A 22,978-nucleotide genomic window follows, 5' to 3' on the forward strand; every position below is an offset into this window, starting at 1 on the left:
TGTGCACAACTGTCTGCAGTTATAAGGCATGAAATAAAGACTGCAATGAATACTCTGATTTAATTTGTATTTGGTATTGAACTTGATATATTTTATGGCTATATTCTAGTAAATTTTCTTTTTATAAATTTAACAATTCATATCAAATAATATATGTCAACATCATTTCATTCTCTTGTACAACATTCTAAATTGTGAAGATTCATCTTTGCTCATATTTCTGAATGTTAGCTCTTTCTGGATACCAGTATATCATTATGTTTAAACTTTGGCAATTTTCTCCTTTCTAAAAGCTTTATTTACTATTGATACAAGACTGGGCTAGAGACCAGAAGCACGGGAGGGTGAGAGAGCTCACCAGAGACAGAGTGGGGAGCAGAACAGGTAGACGGAACGAAAACACTGCTGAGGGGAGCCCTGGGCAAGACAGGAGAGGTCTGCCACCACCATGTGGGGATCTCCCTGGCTGGCCAGGAATCGTATCTGGGCTTCATAGAGCTGCACTCAAACCGATCTACCACGGGGGAGGCCCTAAAATTTGGCAATTTTCTATTATGTGTCTTGGTGTAGGTCCTCTTGCATTTAGATAAATATATTTTCTAGTGACTTTATGAATTTTTGTAGATAGTTCCTCCCCAGGTTGGGAACATTCTCAGCTCTTATTTCACTAAAGTAACTCTGTTTCTTTCTCTCTCTCTTCACCATCTGTTTCATTTCCTAATGGAGACTGATGGTCTCATGTTTTCATCCTTTTTTTAAAATTGTATCCTTCCTCCTCTACCGATTGAGTTATTTCTAGATTTCTATTTTCTTCTTCACTTATTCTTAATTCCTTGTATTCCATCCTTCTTTGTATGTTTTCTTTAGCACTTTTGTTCCATTTATTGACTCTTATATCCAGGATCTTTGATCTATGACTCTGTTTTTCTTTTACACTTTTTTTTTTTTTTTTTTTTTTTACATTTAGGGCTAATATTGATATGTTAGTGCCTGTATTTTCCTTTTTTGTTAAATGTGACTGTGTGTCCATATTTTTTTAAGTAAATTTTATTTTTATATTTCCCCATACAATTGCAATTCGTTTATTTTGACCCCAATCCCTCCCCTCCCCAACCCCCACTCCCCATAGAGTGTCTCTTGTTCATAGTTGTTTGTTGATTTTGATATTTTCTTTCTTATAGTTATTCTTTTTCCCGGTCCCTTATTTAAGTTTTCTAGATTCCTGCTATGAGTGAGACCATCCGGTATTTTTCTTTTTCTTTCTGGTTTATTTCGCTGAGCATGATCCCTTCCAGCGCCATCCATGTTGCTGCAAATTGCATGTGTTTATCTTTTTTGAATGCTGAGTAATATTCCATGGTGTATATGTACCACATCTTCTTGATCCAGTCATCTATTTTTGGGCATTTGGGTTGTTTCCAAAGCTTAGCTATTATAAACAGTGCTGCTATAAACATAGGGGTGCAGGTGCTCTTTGGAATTGATGTTTCTGTGTCCTTTGGGTAAATACCTAGCAGTGGAATTGCTGGATCATATGGAAGCTCTATGTTTAGTAGGTCCAGAAATCTCCACACAGCTCTCCATAGTGGTTGGACCAGTTTGCACTCCCACCAGCAGTGCAGGAGAGTTCCTTTTTCTCCACACCCTCGCTAACATTTGTTGTTGCTAGTTATTTTAATATGTGCCATTCTCTCTGGTATAAGATGGTATATCATGGTAGTTTTGATTTGCATTTCCCTGATGACAAGTGATGCTGAACATTTTTTCATATGCCTGTTGGCCATTTGCATTTCCTCTTCAGAGAAGTTTCTTTTTAGCTCTTCTGCCCATTTTTTGACAGGATTATTTTCTTTGTGCTGAGTCTCTTCAGCTCTTTGCAGATTTTTGTGATCAGTCCTTTATCATTAGTGTAGTGTGCAAAAATGTTCTCCCAGTCAGTGGGGTTTCTCTTTGTTTTTGTTATTGTCTCTTTTGCTGTGCAGAAGCTCTTTAATTTGATGTAGTCCCAGCTGTTTATCTTTGCCTTCACTATCACTGCTTTGGGTGATGTGTCTGTAAAGATGTCTTTGATGCGCATATCATGTAGTGTTTCACCTATATTTCCTTTTATGTATTTTATGGTTTCAGGTCTTTTTTTTTTTTTTAAGATTTATTTATTTATTTATACAAGCACTGGGTACAGTCAGAAGTGCGGCTGGGTGAGAGAATTCACCAGAGCCAGAGCGGGGAACAGAACAGGCAGACTGACAAAATACACTGCCGAGGGGAGCAGTGGGCGCCACAAGAAAAGTCCACGTGCCATCTGGGACCCTCACTGGTGACCGGGGATCGAACCGGCACTGCAGAGGCTGCGGGCAACTTCGCAGCCCAGCGCTCAAAAGCTGCCCACCCAGGAGGCCCTAATCTCTGCTTCTTAAGTTTCTTCCTGAGTTATCAGGTTTCAATCAGTTTTTTCTTGGAATCTGTTATCTTCCTGACATCTATTTTGAGTTCTCTTCCTGGTATTCCTCAAATTTTATATTTTTAAGTTTGATTTCCAGATATTTGTCTTTTCTATATGTATTATTTGATGATGTGCCTCTCTGCCCAGGAAATTGGCTTCTCTCAGTAATTAAGTGTCTTCCCTCTTATATGCAGTCTGTGGTAATGTGGCTTTCCTTTTATGTTTATTTTTTCTATTAGGGAGGGGAGGGAGGAAGCCTCCTATTCTAGGGGCCTTAGACAGGGAAGGTGAGGAGAACCCTACAGGAGTGTTAGTCACTATGCCACAGCTCCTACCTATGAACCAGGTTTGGTTCTTACCTGCTCACACACCATCTCGTTGCCTTCTTCCTCAGACCTCTGGGTTTGTGTGGTAGCCCACCAATTTTGCTTGTAGCACAGACTTTAGATCACACACACATGGGTCTCTCCTGCATTCTCATATACTAAATCTTTATATAGCTTTCTTAGAATTGTGATAACAATTGTCTACAATTATTGTGCATGCACTTAAATATCTCATTGTCAGACTAGTCTTGCATTAGAGTTGAGGATGTCAAACAATTCAATCCTTCTGCATCATCATCTAACCAATGTTTCAATATGAGGTGCCTATATATCCACTCCATGGTGTATTTCATTGCAGACATCCTGACTTAAGATTTTACAGTTTTACTCTGGTGTTAAAATCATACACATTGGTAGAAACTATACTTTGAATTTTGATCATTCATGAGTAGAATAATTTTGTTATACTGTATAAACAATATATATGTATATATATTATCTAACACAATGTATAAAGACAATTTGTAAACCCATGTGAAATTGTCAGATACTCTGATAATGTCTGAGGTCATGGAGTTTATATTCAGAATTCAAGGCATTGCTAGAGCAATTCGAGATTTATTAATAATTTTGATGACACAATATATTTAACATTTCTAATGTTGAAGAACTAGAAAAGTGGCGTATCTGCTTTTTTAAGTTGATCATAAAATTATTGATGTAAATGCAGATGTCATGTACAGCAAATTTAGCATTTAATGGAAATTATTTTCTCTTCTAGCTTTGAAATTTGAGAATTTGCAGAAACTGATAATAAATGTATATATATAATAAATGACTACATAACTGCTAATGGGTGCTAAAATGATAGCTATTGTACCTGCAAAAAGACAATTTACTAAGATCATATAAATCACATGGGAAAGAAAAAGAGGAACATCTAAGATTCCCCTTGTGATGACTTCAAACGATGGGAAATATTTACTTCCCTAGAAATTGATGTCTTTATTCCAAAAATTTCATGTATTATTCTTTAACTTTAATTCACAATATGTACAGTAAAATAGAATAAAAACCATATTAGTAACATTGGGAATAATACAAAAGAAATAAGGAATTTGAAGGAATATTCATGGGACAGAAATAGTAAATAAAACTATCCAAACTGGGACAGAGGTATTTTAAGATGTTCCAATCTTCCAGTACTTTCAAAGTAGAACTTGTCACTATATGTGCATGCACAATAGGTAATTTACAATACCAGTCACTTTCTGTCTCATTATGGTATCTATGAGAAGTTTGAATAATTAAGGTAAGAAGATAAAATTACCAGAAAACCAAAATATGCTTTTGAGAAGACAAGTTAATGGTTAAATACAGTTTTCTATAAGTCAGGAAACATTAAACTTTGTTAGTCACCTAGTTACAAAGAGTTAGAAAATACATAATCTCCACTGAATGGACCAAAGTGAACAGAATTTATTTGATTTTGATTCACCAACAAGGAATTTTCTTGACATTGGTCAGGCACGGAGCTGCAGGTACTGAGACGCACACGTGTACAAGTCAAAGAGCTGTCTCCTTTCATGGGGCTTAAACTAGAGGGAGAACTGACTTTAGAAATCACAATAATAAGTATACAATGCAAATGAAATAAGTTCTTATAAACAGAGAAATGAGAGCTATCAGTGTATGACAAAGACCTGATCTAGATAGAAAAATTAATGGAGATGATCCTCATATAGAAGTGAGTGCTTGGGCAACTTAGGGATAATTAGGCAGCTTCAGGGACAGCTTCAAGTCCCTAAGGCAGGGGCTTCAGGAGAGTTAAGGAAGGCTCCACAGGTAAGGGCAACAAATTCCAAAGGGAACCCCCAAGACTAGGAGCGACAGGACATTCTGGAACAAGGCTGATAAACAAAAGTATGCTAAGATAACGGCTGGGGCACAGAGACTTAGTTCTGGGCACAGAAACTTTAAGGCAGTGAGGGAGACCTGTGAGAACAAACCAATCACCAAGAGACTGGTGGAGATTTAGGATAATTAGGGAAAGAAGGTGCATATTCCCTGAGGCATGACTAGACTTTGGCTTCCTTACCCTCCCTGGCCTGTTCCAAGGGCCTGGGAGACCAACTTTATATCTGCTCCTTTTCTCTTTAATAAATTTTTCTTTCTCTAAATAAATCAGCCTCTTTTTGCTTCCTTGCCTGAGCGTCAGCAAAGTTCCTGCTGCGGCTTCCTGAGACACCAACGTGTGGTGGGTTAGTGGCTGGGACTCAGCACAGACCCTGCAGCCTGGGATCCGTTCCTGGCTGGGAGACTAGGCTTGAAAACCTGAAATTACAGTATCAGTGGTATTTATATTTGATAATATATTCATCTGAGAAATGAATAATTTTATGCTCATAAGAAAGCTGGGATCCAGAAGTATGAGTATTTTGGATACAAACAAGAAGCAAGTGAAAAGGCCTGTGTTGTAGTGAAGATGAGGGTTAAACCTTGGAGTTGGAGGGTGGGGTAGAAATGGTGTGATACAGCCCTGGGGGAGGAAAAGCCAGCAAACACAGAGCTTAAGGCCTGAAAAAGAATTTGACATCTTCAGTTACTCTCAATCCTTAAAGATCCCAAACTGACCAAGACAGAGGATGCCTCCTGCTCTGCCTCCGTCACGGTCACACCCACAGCCACCGGACACCCTGTGATCTGGGGCCACAGAACAGGCTATAGACCCCAAAGAAGCACAAGATCTCTAAAATAAATATGGAAATGAATTCCTATTTTAGTGATAAGATTAATTAATAGCACATATTTAAACATTAAAGTATTCAAGAAGAATCCAGTTTTTGCAATTTGTCAAAGTTGGAGTCTCATAATAATGGAGGTGATAAGAAATTATGCCTGAGACACACACACATGCACATACACACATATGTATTATATTCCAACATATATACAAACCACATTTAATGTCATATTAGATGTAGTATATAAGAGAAAAGAACTTCAAGTGTGACTTTGGTTTTCATTTGTTTTTTTTAATTTTTAACATAATCTCAAAATCAAACATGCCTGGAAAAGTAGTATCAAAGATTGATGTATATCTTTTACCCAAATTAGTGAATGTCAAATTGTTTAAAAAATTATATTTTATATATCCTTCTCGGTCTGTCAGTGTGTGTGTCTGTCTGTCTATGTGTCATCATACCTACCTACCTATGTATTGACAGATTGGAAATGTGTAAATTGACCCTCACTGAGTGAGAGTTCAGTGGAAATGTTGGAAGGTGAGTTCTCCAGATGGACACATTTTTACTGATCTGTAGAGCACCCTGCTTGGGTCCAGATGCATCTCACAATTCTGCGGAGACATTCTACCTCCCTGTTGTATCAACAGATATTGATCACAGAGCTTTATAATCTAAGGGTTTTTGTTTTAAGTTCAATAAAAAGGCTCAGTGTCATTTCGGTGATAAAAAGTAAAAAAACCCGAGATTTAGACATTGAGAAGTGACCACTCTATCACCTTAGGCGCTTTTGTTTAGTGTGAAAACCCAAAGACCCACAACACTCACCACAGAGACACTGTTTCCAGCCACCATGTGTCCAGAAGCCACAGTGTAGCCAACCAGCTCTTTGCAACTTGGACATGAGATTGTTACTTCAGTCCATGTGATGGATTTGTTAGTGACCAGAGATGTATATATAGTAATGGCTAAAATTAAATAATCTGAAAACAAGTTATAACAGGAGAACGCCAACTTTTACCAAAAAAAAAAAAAAAATGTTACAAGCTAATTCATCATTGTTTGGATGCTCCTGTTTCTGTGAAGACACCTCGCTTTATGAAGTAGTTGTGAGGTGGTGTCAAGGGCCAAGAAAGATCTAAACATCCCCACCACTGTCACATAGTATGTTATTTGTCACAGATGTGTGAATGAGTTATTCCTGAATTTGCCACTTTGGTTTTAATATTTATCTGTTTATTTCTCCTGATAGAAAGCAGTTTTATTTCTGGTACTTTTAACTCATTCAAAAAAGGAAAACTGTCTTCTGTCATCACTGTGGGCAATATGCCTGCCTGAATTTATAACTGCCTAATAAAATTGCAAATGTAAAATGATAATATCTGCTAAAACAATAATTTTGTATATTAAATCCGTAATACGATTTCATAAATATTGGGTAACTTGTCAGAGATCCAATTTAAAAAAAATATGTTGAATAATATGGACATGAGCATGTCATCCCATGGTAAATTATTCCTGATTTGTTTCGAGCTACAAGATGATCATCTCTATTCAGAATGGCTAGCCTTGTAAAGATCAATCCTGGTGAACCTTCAAAAAAGTTTCCGTGGAACTGAATTACCTTTAGAAGCTGCCTGTTCAATCTGATATAGTATCAGGAGTTTTAACTCTAGGATGAAGTTATGCATAGTTAAGCAAAAACTAAGTGACTTCCAAGAGTATACATATTTGTGTGATTTTCTCTTTAAGGAAAGTTTGCTCATAATAGAATTTCCAGTGTATTATGAACTTCTACAGCGATATAGTGGAAGCCAAAATTCTTTACTGGGATTATAAGAAATAAACATTTAGCACAGCATAGGCTGTGCTTAATAAGTGTTAAAATTTTCTTTAAAAGAACCAATTCAAAAGCCAAAACTGGCAAGCAAATGAAAGTTTAAATCTTTATCTTGCCTTTTCTTTAACAACATAATTCAGAGTGAAATAAAAATTGTTGGTAAAGTTTTGTGTAGAACATAAAAGCAGGGATGATGTGATGATGAATACATAAGTTTATAGATTTTATTAAACTATATATACACATACAAGTACAACTGATGAAATATGACTGTTTTGTGTCAATATCTTGTTTTTAACATTCTGCTTAAATATGTAAGATATTACTACTGGAAAAAATGAATAAGTGGTGCCAGCAAACTCCCTGTGCTGTATAACTGTTGCTATGGTCTGTATAAAAAAAATTCTAAAATAAAAATTAAAAAAAGGAGAACAAAAGACAGTGTATTTATTCCTTGTTGTTAGAACAAGCTATCTTCATTTTCCTTTGTTTTTTATGTCACAAGTACACTGTCAGTTCCCTCATTAAAGTCACATTTGTTATTATTATTTAACAAAATCTTCTTTCCACATTAGTTGTGGTAGTTTCAGAACTGATTGATATATTAAATGTTTTTTAAAAAAAAGCTTATGGAGGCATTGCTCCTCTTGAAAACATTATTTCTTTCTGATTCTGAACTAGATCTGTGATGCACACACCCAAATATGTTTCCTAGTTGATTACACTGGAACATAAGAAATTCACTCTCTAGGGCCTTCCCTGGTGGCGCAGCGATTGAGGGCTGGGCTTCAGGGCTGCTTGCAGCCTCTGCAGCGCTGGTTCTATCCCCAGCTGCCAGAGAGGGTCCCACATGGCTAGCAGACCTCTCCTGTCTGGCCCACTGCTCCCCTCAGCAGTGTGTTTCGTCAGTCTGCCTGTTCTGTTCCCCCTCTGGCTCTGGTGAATTCTCTCACTCTTCCGTGTGTTTGACTGTACCAGTACTTGTATAAATAAAAAAATAAATCTTTAAAAAAAATAAATTCACTCTCAAACTCGGTGTGCTTCAAAATGAACCAAAATATGTAGATCAGTGGTAAACTTACTCATAACAACCCACCTGAAAAAAAATCAAAACACATATAAACAAAAAGTTTTGAAAGAGTACACAATTTTCCAATGTCCATCCTTCTAGTTTAGTGTCTCAAAATTTTCTTGAGATAATCATGACTATCCATTTTGCTTTCAGTGAAATGGATTCCACTCTGGTATCCAAATTGTCCTCAGCTGGTTTAAGTCAATTGTGTGTCTAGCCCATTGGCCACTATTTTTTTTATCCTGCCTTCTCTTCTTAGGAACATGCAGAGTCTCAGAGGCCTCCTACAAGAATGTGAGAAATAAGCAGAATACATGAGAATTTATATGTATTTGTTCTACATTTCAAAATCTGGATGAGGTACTGAGTTTTGGCTCAAACCAGTTCAGCTCTGGCAATTTTAGAGTGTGTGTGTGTGTGTGCATGCGCGCGTGCGCATGTCTCTGTGTGTGTGTGTGTGTAAGTGGAACAGTAATACAAGGTCACTTTCTTCCTACATTTTTGATCTCCGCCTTCCCTAGCTGATTAAGGAGGCAGGAAACACTCACAAAATGAGACAGGGAAATGCCAACCATTCATTCTGTGCTAAAGAAAATAAATATTCACAAAATCTACAGACAGAGATGCTTCTTTTGAAATACATTGCATGTGTCTGTGAATATGTACTGCCTGGTTTCAAAGTTAAGTCTCCTTGAGTTGTTGATGAGTTTTATGGTGCTTAGTAATATGAATAGAGTATCTTTATTAAGTCAGTCTCAGAAATTAATGAGCTAATATATGGTGAATATTTTATTCAGTGTTTAGTACAATGTAATTATGAGTACTTTTATTTAAAAAAGGAAATTTATTTGTGGAATTTTATTATACTGAGCACATACAATTAGGTTGTCCATGTTCCCTCTATTTTCCAAATGCTTTTACAAAATTATTTGATGTTCAAAAAACATTAAAAAAAAAAACCTTCCTCTGACCTTTTATCATAAACAAAGAGGGGGGGGCGCCGAAGGTACAGTGAGAATTTCCTGTATTGTGGTTCCGGAACATTTGAAGCTCATGATTTTGCTGCTTCTGTTTCATACTGTCCAGCTACTCTCACCAGTAAAGGGTGATTTGAGAACATTGCTTAAATGCACAATTTCCATTTTTCTTTTAACTCTCTTCTTACACAACTTTCAGGTTCCTAAGCGTCCAGAACAGTCCATGCCCAGACCCAGATCTTCTGGAACAAGCGAGACTTCCCCGAATCGACAGGAGCACCCCTCCTAATGGCAGGTATGTGCAGCCCTGCTATGCAACTGGAAAATAAAGACAAGAAATTGCATGTCATGATATTGATCATTTCGAAGCAGGACAGGGAAAAATAGTGAGAATTTTAACTTTCACATATATCAGTTGATTTTTTCTCTGATTTTTATTTTTATTATTTTTCCTTCTTAATTATAGAAATTGTTTTTGAAACTTTTCCAACAGATTGAAAGGATGGTTTCTGACAGGGACAGCACTAGTGACTTACAGGATTGATTTACCAGGTTAAATTAAAGCAATGCTATTTGAGTATAGAACTAACTAGAGAATTTGAAATGTTAATGCCAATGGTTACAAGATTATAAAAAATTCTCATTTTGTTTTGACATCCAAAAGTCAGCTGATTTAATAGTTTTACAAACAAGAATGTGAATGGCAATATACTTAGGATGTGTACCCATGTTAACGCAGAATCTTCTAACACTCATTTCTTTCAAGGGAAATGCCTGTAAAAAAGTAAATTTGAGTATGAGAAAATGCAATGTTTTATAACCAATGTTGGCTCAAGTGTCATCATGCAAATTACCTAAAAGAAATGCAGGTTCCCAGGAAGTCATCCCTGCATGTGCTGGGGAGCCTTCATCACACCAGGTCCAGGGTGTCCTTTGTCTTTTCATCCCTATTCAACTTCTACAGAGTTATGAGCCCCCTGACATGTCTCTAGCAGGGACTGATTAGAAGAGGACACTGCCAGGCAGCATTTTCAAAATGATGGCTGTGTTTTAGGGAAGACTTTGTGACTATCCAGTCATTTTACTTCTAAGTCGGATACCTGCCAGCTCTGATACCCTGAAGAAGTGACATTGTAAAAGAGACCTAAAGTTTCTTAACTGCCTACTGGGAATGATACCTCTTATGATTTTTCCCTGAGAGACTATGTTAGTGTTCACTATTTAAGTCCACAAACAGAACTTTGTATCTGTTCTTACTCAGACCCCCATATTTCTATCCCTCAATATTACTAAGATGGATCCAATAAAGTGGAAAATGCATGAATAATCTCACAGTAAATTTCGGTATTGCTTCGAGCTTGCAGTAGCTTGTTTTCATTTCCCAGTGTTTCACTGGCAGGCAATCAGATTACCAAATTAAAAAACTTTTTGGTTATCTCTTACTAATTTCTGTCTTTACGAACTTTTCCAGGGTTTTCTTTTGCAGTCATTACTTTACCTCTCTTTCTCTACAGCTTGTCAGACCACGCTATGGAGGTGGATTTCTGGGATCTTAGGAGTAACATGCCTTTCGTTGATGGCTATTTTGGGAACTGTGTTATTTTTTATTCTAAGTAAGTTTTTCTAGGCAAGTCTATATGAAGTTCAAAACTTTGATCAAAAATTTTAATAATAAATGTTTCATTTACTGGCATGGAATATTTTATTTTTTTAACAAAACTGTATCTAATAATTGCTATCATTTCTTATTGCATCTCACACAACTATTAATGAGCCAACAATCTCTCCAGGAAATACCGCTGAAATCCAGAAAGGTTGGTTCCATGTTTGTAAACCTTGTGGTTTCTGGAGGGTGAAGTAGGCAGTTTCCCCCCCTTTTTTTATACAGACCCATGATGGAATATTGTAATCTAGTTATACAATTTGACTTACTAACTGTAAGATAGTCTCATTTCATTATTCTCCAGTATACCAATTATTACATTACATTGAATATAGAGCATCTATATATTTAAATGTTAAGGAAATATAAACTTGAAATGACAGGTTCATGAGTGCACCAGCCTGCATGAGTGTTCACATTTAAGTAAACAGTCAAATTAAGTGGCAGTATAAATCTCTGCTAATCTGAAATAACTGGCTGTGTTGCTCATAAACCATAAATTTATATCTCTTTAATTTCTTTTTTTAAAAGATTTATTTATTTATACAAGCACTGGGTATAGTCAGAAGCACGGGAGGGTGGGGGAATTCACCAGAGCCAGAGCAGGGAACAGAACAGGCAGACTGACGAAAAACACCCCTGAGGGGAGCAGCGGGTGTGGCAGGAGTGGTCAGCGCGCCATGTGGGGCCCTTGCCGGTGGCCGGGATCAAACTGGCGCTGCAGAGGCTGCGGGCAGCTTTGCAGCACAGCGTGCAACCACTGCACCACCAGAGAAGGCCCTTTATGTCTTTAATTTTCATTCTGCATCTTTTGACTCAGAATTTAGTGTACAGATTTCAGCATATCTAAATCTCATTAGTGGGCTTGCTGAAAACTTAATTATCAATGCATTTTATCCAAATGTTTTTCAATTTGCCTCAACATTGTTTGTGGTGTTTTCTCACTTCAGTTTTATTATTTTACCATATTTTTTCTAGTTAATTGCAATGCAAGTAACATAGAGCATTGTATAAGCTTAAGATGCACAAAGTGTTAATTTGATACACTTCTGCAATATGCTGACATTATATATTAGTTAACACCTCCATTCCATCACCTAAGTGGCACTTCTCATTGTGTTGATAACATTAAGATCTACTCCTTTGTGCTTATCACAAGTATGAAATAGAGAAATTTTACCTGCTTTCACAAAACTGGGTCCTAGATCCTCAGAACTTATTCATGCAATATGTTGAAGATCTGGAATTTTATTTTGGAATGTTTGAACAATATTTTGTTCTAACTGGAAGTTTATATCCTTTGACTATCATTTTCTTGTTCCCCATCCTTATGATGATTCTCCCACATTTTAATCACATGTCAGCACCACTCGTTTTGCAATTTTGAGTGCCTACCACAATTCAGGACCTTCATAAAGGAGGATAGTAAATGCTCAGGATGCAACAGTGAAAACTGTGGGATGAGACTTCAAACTAATTGCTCCATGCATCTTCTTTTATAAGATCAAATACCCATCACATATATCAGAATACGCCCAACATACACTATTTTTGTTATTACTCAGGAAATATATTACAATATTTTCTTCCTTTAAAGAGCTCCAGGATCATGGCCTCCCTCATTGCCCATGGGTTAAATCTCGGTGCTGCCACCAGGAAGTCTCACTGAAATGGCCTGAGTTCAATCCCAAGCCATGGAGCTAACACACATGGTGCAGCAGACCTCTCCTGTCTTGCCTGCTGCTCCCCTCAGTAGCAGATTTCAGTGTATCCACCTGTTCTGCTCCCCACTCTGTCTCTGGTGAATCTTCTAATTCCCCACACCTCTGGTCTGAACACTAGTTCTTCTATGAAAAATAAATAAAACCTTAAAAAAAAAACAAACTCTAGGATCTAATTTATTCCTAGGTTCAGTTACTCCTAGAATATAGAAAAGAAGAGCAGATTCAACAGAAAAACATTTTTAGCTATATCTAGAATATTCAAATATATACATAGATAGATTTTTAAAATAATTTGTAGCAAAAAAGTAAATTAAAATTAATTTTTGAATGAATAAAAAAACTGAAAACAATCTCCAATTAACAGTTATATGTTATTTTTCTCTTAGACTCTGGATACAGTTCTTGCCAAGAAAGATGGATTGGCTATCAGTGCAACTGTTACTTCATTTCCAATGAATCAAAATCTTGGAATGAAAGTAGGGATTCCTGTGCTTCTCAGAAGTCCACCCTGCTTCAGATGCACAGTGGAGATGAATTGGCATGTATTTAATTCTGGCTTCCTATATGTTTTAAGTCTTGATAAAAATTGCCGTCTCACTAAACTGAATAATTTGATTCCAACTTTCTTTAGATCATACTGGGTAATTATTTGTTAAGCTATGATTTAATAATGCTTTATATCTTCAGATAACTATTATAAAACCTGCATGAAATTCATCAAAGATGTATGTTAATTAGAATCAAATTCAAGGCAAATTTAAAATGAAATACAAGGCAATTTTTAGAGAGATTTCAAAGCAGAGTAATAGGTTTGTTTAAAAAAATCAACTAAATATTTATAATTTTTAGTTCTTTGATTTTGTAATTTGTTGTATAATTCTCAATTTTTTGTCATCAGTTTGTGATGTATCATCACAAAAATAATCAAATTGTTTAAAAAAGTGAAATATTTTTCTAGCCCCATGTAGAATCTGTGCCGACTATAGGCTGTGAAGATTATAACCACAAAATTTATCCCTTAAAACACTGATGTGGAATCAATGTGAAGATCGGTCTACTGTGAAGGATATTCCATGAAAATTCTAACTCCATTTATAATGTTTTCCTTTTTCTCTGTATGTGAGATTATGTGTTGTTATTTATAAGTGAATGGGCCTGATATGTGAGGACATAGGAGACTCATGACTTCCTCCTAAACCAACAGTTACAAATGATTTCAATTGTTTGATGAAAGGCTGAATCTAATGCTGGACATTAATTTTTTTAAAAAAGTCATCCCTAGTAGATTTAAATTAAGTTAATTTGTTTTTGTATCCAAGCAGCATTTTATGAAGCGTAATCCATACTTTTACTGGATTGGAGTGACCTACAGTGCAGCTCACGGTGCCTTGGTGTGGCTGAATGGCTCTGCTGTCTCCCAGGATCTGTAAGTTTCTGAGTCAAGGTTTTTTCTGTCCTTAAGCATATTCTTGGATTTCATCAGAGACAAAAGCTAAGATCCTCTTTTTAGAGCATAAACACACAGAAAGTAGTTTGAACAGAAAAACAATTTTAGTTGCTTCTGATAAATAGTTTGTGAATTTGTGAGCATATATGAGCTTCTGACATTTTTTTTCTTGTACTTTTGAACCAGTACTGGGGGTATATGGGGGTATGAGGGTTTGCAGAAGGCACATTCATGAGGGATGGCCAGTATCCTTGATTTTCTTTATTATGCTGGAGCCCAGTATTCTCAACCCCTAACCAAATCCCATGTTTCAAATATGATGTTTTTTTTTATTTTTTTAATTAATTTATTTATTTATACAAGCACTGGGTACAGTCAGAAGTGTGGGAGGGTGAGAGAATTCACCAGAGCCAGAGTGGTGAGCAGAACAGGCAGAAGGATCGAAGGACACTGCTGAGGGGAGCAGCGGGCGGCAGGAGAGGTCTGCGCGACATGCGGGACCCTTCTCCGGTGGCCGGGGAGAAGCCGGGATCGAACCAGCGCCGCGGAGGCTTCGGGCAGCTTTGCAACCCAGCATTCAACTGCTGCACCACCGGGAAGGCCATTTTTAATTTTTTTTAATATTTATTTATTTATAAAAGAACCCGGGTACAGGCCAGATGCATGGGAGGGTGAGAGGATTCACCAGAGACAGAGCGGGGAACAGAACAGGCAGACTGACTAAATACACTGCTGAGGGGAGCAGCAGGCAAGACAGGAGAGGTCTGCTGTGCCATGTGGACTCTCGCCAGCTGCCTGGGATTGAACCCGCACTGCAAAGGCTACGGACAGCTTCACATTGTTGTGCTCAACCACCTGTGCCATATATTTGTAATTTCCAAATCCCCTTCTCATTCATAAACATGGGATTTCATACAATGGCAAGCTTTATGCCCTGACGTGTTTGCCTAGACTGGATTACTCAGTACATCTTTATTATAGATTGAAGCAAAGTACATCAATTATCAAAACCATTAATAACAAAGGCGAAAGAATCCCTGCACTCTATGTATTATATTATAGAGGTAATAAATGAACTTTAGTAACATGCTACTCTGAAATGTGAAGACTGTAGCTATTGAACAAAACATATGACTCACTATCTTAATATCTATTCAAAATGTTTGAAAAGCTCTACTATTTAATAAGAAGTATCTCTGAACATTTTCATTTCTTTCTCCCATATGTTGCATTTTCATTTTTAATTTCAGATTTCCAAGGTTTAAAATTAAAAATCCAGAGAAGTGCATAGGATACAGCCCGAGTGGTTATGTTTTGGAAAAACATTGCTGGGAGAAATTCCAATTTATCTGTAAACAGCAACTTACTTAGTTGACTCTTTGGTGGAAGAAGTGAGCAGTAAAGGTACTGCAATGAATGCTAAGTCTCCTCTTACCCTATTCCAATTATCTAATTTTCAGTTCTGTAAAACATTTCAATTTGTCTCATATTAATTTTGTATATTTGAAAATGTTATAAAGAAAGGTGAGTCTATGCACCACCATCTGTAATTAAGGTGTAAGATAAAGACTGTAATGAATACTTTGATTTAATTTGAGTTTGGTATTGAATTTAATATATTTTATGGGTGTATTCTAGTAATTTTTTTATAAATTTAAATAAACAATTCACATCAAATAATATATGTCAACATCATTTCATTTTTTTGTACAGCATTCTATATTATAAAGATTCATCTTTGCTCATATTTCTGAATGTTAGCTCTTTCTGGGAACCTGTAAATCACTTTGTTTAAACTTTGGCAATTTTCTATTATATGTCTTGGTGTAGGTCCTCTTGCATTAGAGAAATATATGTTCTAGACTTCATGAATTTTTGTAGATAGTTCCTTCCCCAGGTTTGGAACATTTTATTTCTTTAAAGAAATCCTCTGTTTCTTTCTCTCTCTCTTCACCTTCTAGGATGTCCACTATTCTCTGTTTCATTTCCTAATGGAGGCTGATGGCCTCATATTTTCATCATTCTTTCTAAATCTTAGCCTTTCTCCTCTACAACTTGAGTCATTTCTAGATTTCTGTTTTTTCCTCACTATTCTTTTTTCCTGTGTTCTACCCTATTTTGTATGTTTTCATTAGCAGTTTTGTTCCATTTATTGAATCTTCATGTCCAGGATCTCAGGTTCTGTTTTTCTTTTATACTTTCATTCGTACTTCTTTAATTTCAATCTCTTCTTCCTAAATTTATTCCTGAGTTATCAGTTGTCAATCCATCTTTTCTTGGAATTTGTTATCTTCCTGACATCTACTTTGATTTCATCAAATTTTATACTTTTAAGTTTGATTTCCAGATATTTGTCTTTCTCTTTTTTGTATTATTTAATGATGTGCCTGTCTGTCCTAGAAATTGGCTTCTGTCAAGAGTGCCAAAATGATGGCTATTGTACCTGCAAGAAGACACTTTCCTAAGATCACATAAATATGTGGGAAAGTAAAAGAGGATCATCTTAGATTCTCCCTTGTGAAGGCTTCAAACTATGGGAAATATATACTTAACTAGAAATTGATGTCTTTATTCAATAAATTTCATGTATTATTCTTTAATTTTAATTCACAATATGTATAGTAAAATAGGATAAAAACTATATTAGTAACATTGGGAATAATACAAAAGAAATACGGAATTTGAAGGAACATTATTGGGACAGAAATAGTAAATGAAACTATCCAAACTGGGACAGAGGTAGTAGGTAATTTTAAGATGCTCAAATCTTCAAGCACTTTCAAAGTAGAACTTGTCACTGTATGTGCATACATGTGGGTAATTTACAATACCAGTCTTCTCTCTGTCTCATCATGGTATCTAAAAGAAGAATGAACAGTTAAAGTAAGAAGATAAAATTAACAAAAAAAGCACAAAAATATGCTTTTGAGAAGACAAGGTAATGGTTAAATACAGTTCTACAAAGTCAGGAAATATTAAACTTTGTTAGTCACAGTTACAAAGAGTTTAAAAATGCATAATGTTCACTGAATGGAACAAAGTGAACAGAATTTATTTGATTTTGATTCACCAATAAGGAATTTTCCTGCCATTGTCAGGCACTGAGTTGTAAATACTAAGATGCACATGTATAAAAGTCAAAGAGCTGTCTGCTTTTATGGGGCTAAAATTAGAGGGAGAGCTGACTTTAGTAATCACAATAAATACACAAAGCAAATGAACTGACTGACTTTAGAGTATGACAAAGACTTTGTCTAGATAGAAAAATTAATGGAGATGATCCTCATAAAGAAGTGAGTCCTCAGGCAAGTTAAGGATAATTAGACAGCTTCAAGTCCCTGCAGGCAGGGACTTCAGGAGACTTACGGAAGTTTCCAGACATAAGGACAACAAATTCTAAAAGGAACCCCAAAGACTAGGGGTGACAGGATGTTCCGGAACAACGATGATACAGAAAAGTATGCTAAGATAAGGGCTGGGACACAGAGACTTAGTTCTGGGCACAGAGACTTTAAGGCAGTGAGTGAGCCCACTGAGAACCAACCAATCACCAAGAGACTGGTGGAGCTTTAGCATAATTAGGGGAAGAAGTTACATATTCCCTGAGGCAAGACTCCACTTTCGGATCCTTTCCCTCCCTGGCTTGGTCCAAGGGCCTGGGAGACCCACTTTATATCTGTTCTTTTTCTCCTTAATAAACTTTTTCTTTCTCTAAACAAATCTGCCTCTTTTTGCTTGCTTGCCTGGGCATCCAGAAGTCCAGCTGTTGCTTCTTGTGGTGGTCTAGTGGCTGGGACTCAGTGCTGCCACCACCACCACCTGGGATCCATTCTTGGCTGGGAGACTAGGCCTGAAAACCTGAAATTACGGTATCAGTGGTATTTATATCTGAGAATATATTCATCTGAGAAATGAATAATTTTATGAACATAAGAAAGCTGGGATCCAGAAGTCTGAGTGTTTTGGAAATAAACAAGCAGCAAATGAAATGACCTTGCACTGGAGTGAAGATGAGGGTTAAACCTTGGATTTGGAGGATGGGGTAGAAGTGGCATGATACAGTCATGGGGGAGGGAATTCCAGAAAACATAGAGCTTAAGGACTGAAAAGGAATTTGACATCTTCAGGTTACTCTCAATCCCTAAAGTTCCCAAACAGACCAGGACAGAAGGAAACCATCTGCGCCCCCATTCATAATCACACATGGGGCTGCCAACACCAGGTGACCTAGGGCCACAGACTGTTGCTAAAGACTCTGAAGAAGCACAGAGCCTCTAGAATAAACATGGAAATAGATTTCTGCTTTGGTGATAAGATTAATTAATAGCACATATTTTAACATTAAAGTATTCAAGAGAAATCAAGCTTTTGCAATTTGTCAAAGTTGGTGTCTCATAGTAATGGAGGTGATAAGAAATGATAATTTAGATACAAACACACGTGCACATACACATACACATATGTATATATATGTATATTCCAACATATGCACAAAACACATTTAATGACATGTTAGATGTAGTATATAAGAGAAAGGGACTTCAAATATGACTTTGGTTTTGGTTTGCTTGTTTTAATTTATACTTAATTTCAAAATCAAATATGCCCGGAAAAGTAGTATCAAAGATAAATGTGTATCTTTTAAAAATTACTGAATGTCAAATTGTTTAAAAAATTACATTTTATATATTCTTCCTGATCTGTCAGTGTGTTTGTCCATGCAACATCTACCTACATACCTATATATTGACAGCTTGGAAGTGTGTAAATTGACCCTCAGTGAGTGAGAGTTCAATGTAAAAGTTGGAAGGTGAGTTCTCTAGACTGACAGATTTTTACTGATTTGTATAGCATTCTGCTTGGTTCCTGTTGCATCTCACAATGCTTGTGGAGTCATTCTACTTCCCTGTTGTATCAACAGATACTGACCACAGAGCTTTGTAATGTAAGGTTTTTGTTTTATGTTTAATAAAAGGCTCAGTGCCATTTCAGTGATAATTAGTAAAAAAAAACGGAGCTTTAGACATCAAGAAGTGACCAATCTATCACCTTAGGCACTATAGTTCAGTGTGAAAACCCAAAGGCCCACAACACTCACCGTAGAGACACTGCAGCTACCGGGTATCCAGAAGCCACAGGCAGCAATGAGCTCTTTGAAGCTCGGACATGAGGTTGTTACTTCAATCCATGTGAGGGACATGTTGGTGACAAGAGCTATATATATATATATATATATATATATATATATACACACACTATATATACACTATATACACTATATATATATATATATATATATATATATAGTAAGGGCTAAAATTAAGTAATCTGGAAGCAAGGTGTATATTTTGTTAGCTTCATAAAACTTGCATTATCAGGCACAACAGGAGAATGCCAACTTTACCAAAAAAAAATATTACAAGTGAGTTCATCATTGTTTGGATGCTTCTGTTTCTGTGCAGACACCTCCCTTTATGAAGTAGCTGTGAGGTGGTGTCAAGGGCCAAGAAAGATCTAAACATCCCCACCACTGTCACATACTATGTTATTTGTCAATGAAGTGTGAATGAGCTATTCCTGAATTTGTCACTTTGGTTTTAATATTTGTTTATCCTATTGGTAAGCAGTTTTATTTTTGGTGCTTTTAAGTCATTCAAAAAGGGAAACTGGGCCTCCCCGGTGGCGCAGCGGTTGAGCGCTGGGTTGCAAAGCTGCCTGCGCCCTCTGCGGCGCCGGTTCAATCCCCGGCTGCTCCCCGGCCACCGGAGGAGGATCCCACGTGGCGCGCAGACCTCTCCTGCCGCCCGCTGCTCCCCTCAGCAGTGTGCTTCTGTCCTTCTGCCTGCTCTGCTCCCCGCTCTGGCTCTGGTGAATTCTCTCACCCTCCCGCGCTTCTGACAGTACCCAGTGCATGTATAAACAAACAAATAAAATAAATAAATAAATAAAACATGCCTCTATAAAAAAAAAAAAAAAAAGGGAAACTGTCTTGCATCATCTCTCTGGTCTATGCCTGACTGAATTTATAACTGCCTGATAAAATTGCAACTGTGAAATGATAGCATCTGTTAAAACACCAATGTAGTACACTAAATCCATATTTTAATTTCATAAATATTGGGTAACTTGTCAGAGAGAAACTTTTAAAAAATGTGTTGAATAAGATGGACATGAGCATGTCAACCCATGGTAAATTATTCCTGATTTGTTTGTAGCTACAAGGTCATCATCTCTATTCAGAAGAGCCAGTCATGTAAAGATCAATCCTGGTGAACCCTTAAAAATTTTTCAGTGGAACTGAATTACGTTAAGAAGCTGTCTGGTTAATCTGAGATAATGTCAGAAATTTTAACTCTAAGATGTGGATATGCAGAGTTAGGCAAAAAGAAAGTGACTTCCTTGAGTAGACATACTTGTGTGATTTTCTCATTAAAGAAAGTATTGCTCATAACAGAATTTCTGGTGCATTATAAATTTCGACATCAGTGTAGTGGAATCCAAAATTGTTAACTGGGATTATAAGAAATATACATTTAGCACAGCATAGGATTTCTTTTTTGTGTGTGTGCTTAGTGAGTGTTAAAATTTTCTTAAAATGAACAATTCAAAACACAAAGCTGGTAAGCAAAGGAAAGGATTAAATCTTTACCTTTCCTTTTCTTTAACAACATAATCCAGAGTGAAATAAAAATTGCTGGTAATATTTTTTGTAGAACATAAAAGCAGGGATGATGATGATTACATGAGTTTATAGATTTTGTACAAAATGCAAGTAAATGATTGCATGGAAAAACTGATGAAATATGATTGTTCTCTGTCGATATCCTGTTTTTAGCATTGTGCTTAGATATTTAAGATTTTACTATTGGAAAAAAATGAGTAAGTGTTGCAAGTAAGCTCCCTGTGCTCTATGATTGTTGCTACATTCTGTTAAAAAAAGAAGAAGAAGAAGAAGGAGAAGGAGAAGGAGAAGGAGAAGGAGAAGGAGAAGGAGAAGGAGAAGGAGAAGGAGAAGGAGAAGGAGAAGGAGAAGGAGAAGGAGAAGGAGAAGGAGAAGGAGGAGAAGAAGAAGAAAGAAGAAGAAGAAGAAGAAGAAGAAGAAGAAGAAGAAGAAGAAGAAGAAGAAGAAGAAGAAGAAGAAGAAGAAGAAGAAAGGAGGAGGAGTCGTCATTCCAATATAAAAAATTAAGGAAAAAAACAGAAGAGAAGACAGTGTATTTAATCCTCAATGTTAGAACAACTATCTTCATTTTCCTTTGCTTCTCATGTCACAAATACACCATTGGTTCCCTCATTAAATTCGCATTCTGTTACAGTATTTAACAAAACCTTTCCACATCAGTGGTGGCAGTTTCAGAACAATTGATATATTAAATGTTCTCAAGCAAAGCTCATGGAAGACATTACTCATCTTGAAAACGTCATTTCTTGCTAATTCTGAACAAGATCTGTGATCCACACACCCAAGTATGTTTCCTAATTGGTTACATGGTACATAAGAAATTCACACTCAAGGTCCGTGTGCTTCAAAGGGAACCAAAATATGTAGATCAGTAATAGACTGACTCATAAAAACCTATCTGAAAAAAATCAAAACAAATATAAACACAAAGTTTTGAAAGAGTCCCACAATTTTCCAATGTTCATCCTTCTAGAAGTTTGGTGTCTCAAAATTTCCTTGAGGGCCTCCCTGGTGGTGCAAGGAGTTAAGCACAGCACGGTAAAGCTGTTCTTCCGCAGCCTCTGTAGCATAAGTTTGACCCCTGGCCACATAGGGAGCTACCCACATGGTGCAGCAGACCTCTCCTGACTCTGACACTGCTCCCCTCAGCTATGCATTTCAGTCAGTCTGCCTGTTCTATTCCCCACTGTCTCTGGTGAATCCTCTCACCCCCTGCATCTCTGGCCTGTACCCCAGCTCTTGGATGCATAAATAAATAAAACTTTAAAGAGAATTTCCTTGAGATAACCATGACTAGTCATTCATGACTATTCACTTTAAGTGAAATGGATCCCACTCTGGTGTCCAAACTGGGTCTCAGCTGAGTTTAGTCAATCTGTGTGTCTAACCCACTTGTCACTGTTATTTGTATCCAGAAGATGGAGAGTCTCAGAGACCTCCTACAAGAATGTGGAAAATAAGCAGACTACATGAGAATTTATATGCATTTGTTCTAGCTGTATACATTTCAAAATCTGAATGAGGTACTAAGTTTCGACTAAAACCAGCTGAGGTGGGCCTCCCCAGTGGCGCAGCGGTCGAGTGTTGGGTTGCGAAGCTGCCCGCAGCCTCTGCAGGAGGGTCCCACCTGGCACACGCAGACCTATCCTGCTGCCCGCTGCTCCCCTCAGCAGTGTCTTTGGTCCATCTGCCTGTTCTGCTCCCCGCTCTGGCTCTGGTGAATTCTCTCACCCTCCCGCACTTCTGACTGTACCCAGTGCTTGTATAAATAAATAAATAAATATTAAAAAAAAATAGCTGATGCAAGTGTAGAGCGTGTGTGTATGTGTGTGTATGAGAGAGAGAGAGAGAGAGAGAGAGAGGAGTGTACAGGAACTGTAATGGGGGGACACTTTCTACCTTTTTAAACTCTGACTTCCAGAGATGAGTTAAGGAGGCAGGGAAAAGAATGACAGAATGAGACAGGAAACACCAACCACTGTGTGCTAAAGAAAATAGATATCCACAAAATCTACAGACAGAGATGCTTTATTTACAATAAATTGCATGTGTCTATGGAT

The 22,978-nt window shown here is 37.0% G+C and overlaps 1 protein-coding gene across 1 annotated transcript; it reads left to right on the plus strand.

Moving 5' to 3' along the window:
• The first annotated feature begins 6,043 nt into the window (after positions 1–6,043).
• Positions 6,044–15,607, plus strand: LOC119247011 (natural killer cells antigen CD94-like). The gene is made up of 7 exons (XM_037513238.1): positions 6,044–6,053; positions 9,611–9,697; positions 10,917–10,996; positions 12,271–12,296; positions 13,189–13,327; positions 14,112–14,215; positions 15,487–15,607. Exons 1-7 carry the CDS (start codon positions 6,044–6,046, stop codon positions 15,605–15,607), a joined length of 567 nt encoding a protein of 188 aa, XP_037369135.1.
• Positions 15,608–22,978: the final 7,371 nt, after the last annotated feature.

The sequence above is a fragment of the Talpa occidentalis genome, unplaced genomic scaffold, assembly GCF_014898055.3.
Source record: "Talpa occidentalis isolate TD23 unplaced genomic scaffold, MPIMG_talOcc4v2.1 talOcc4.16, whole genome shotgun sequence".
NCBI classification, from domain to species: domain Eukaryota; kingdom Metazoa; phylum Chordata; class Mammalia; order Eulipotyphla; family Talpidae; genus Talpa; species Talpa occidentalis.

What these genes read in the sequence shown, in the direction of transcription:
- LOC119247011 (XM_037513238.1), top strand. An exon ending in AGAACTTATTCATGCAATAT is followed by an intron (nt 12,297 to 13,188) that starts GTTGAAGATCTG and finishes CTCTGGATACAG; the next exon opens with TTCTTGCCAAGAAAGATGGA. An exon ending in TCTGCTGTCTCCCAGGATCT is followed by an intron (nt 14,216 to 15,486) that starts GTAAGTTTCTGA and finishes TTTTAATTTCAG; the next exon opens with ATTTCCAAGGTTTAAAATTA.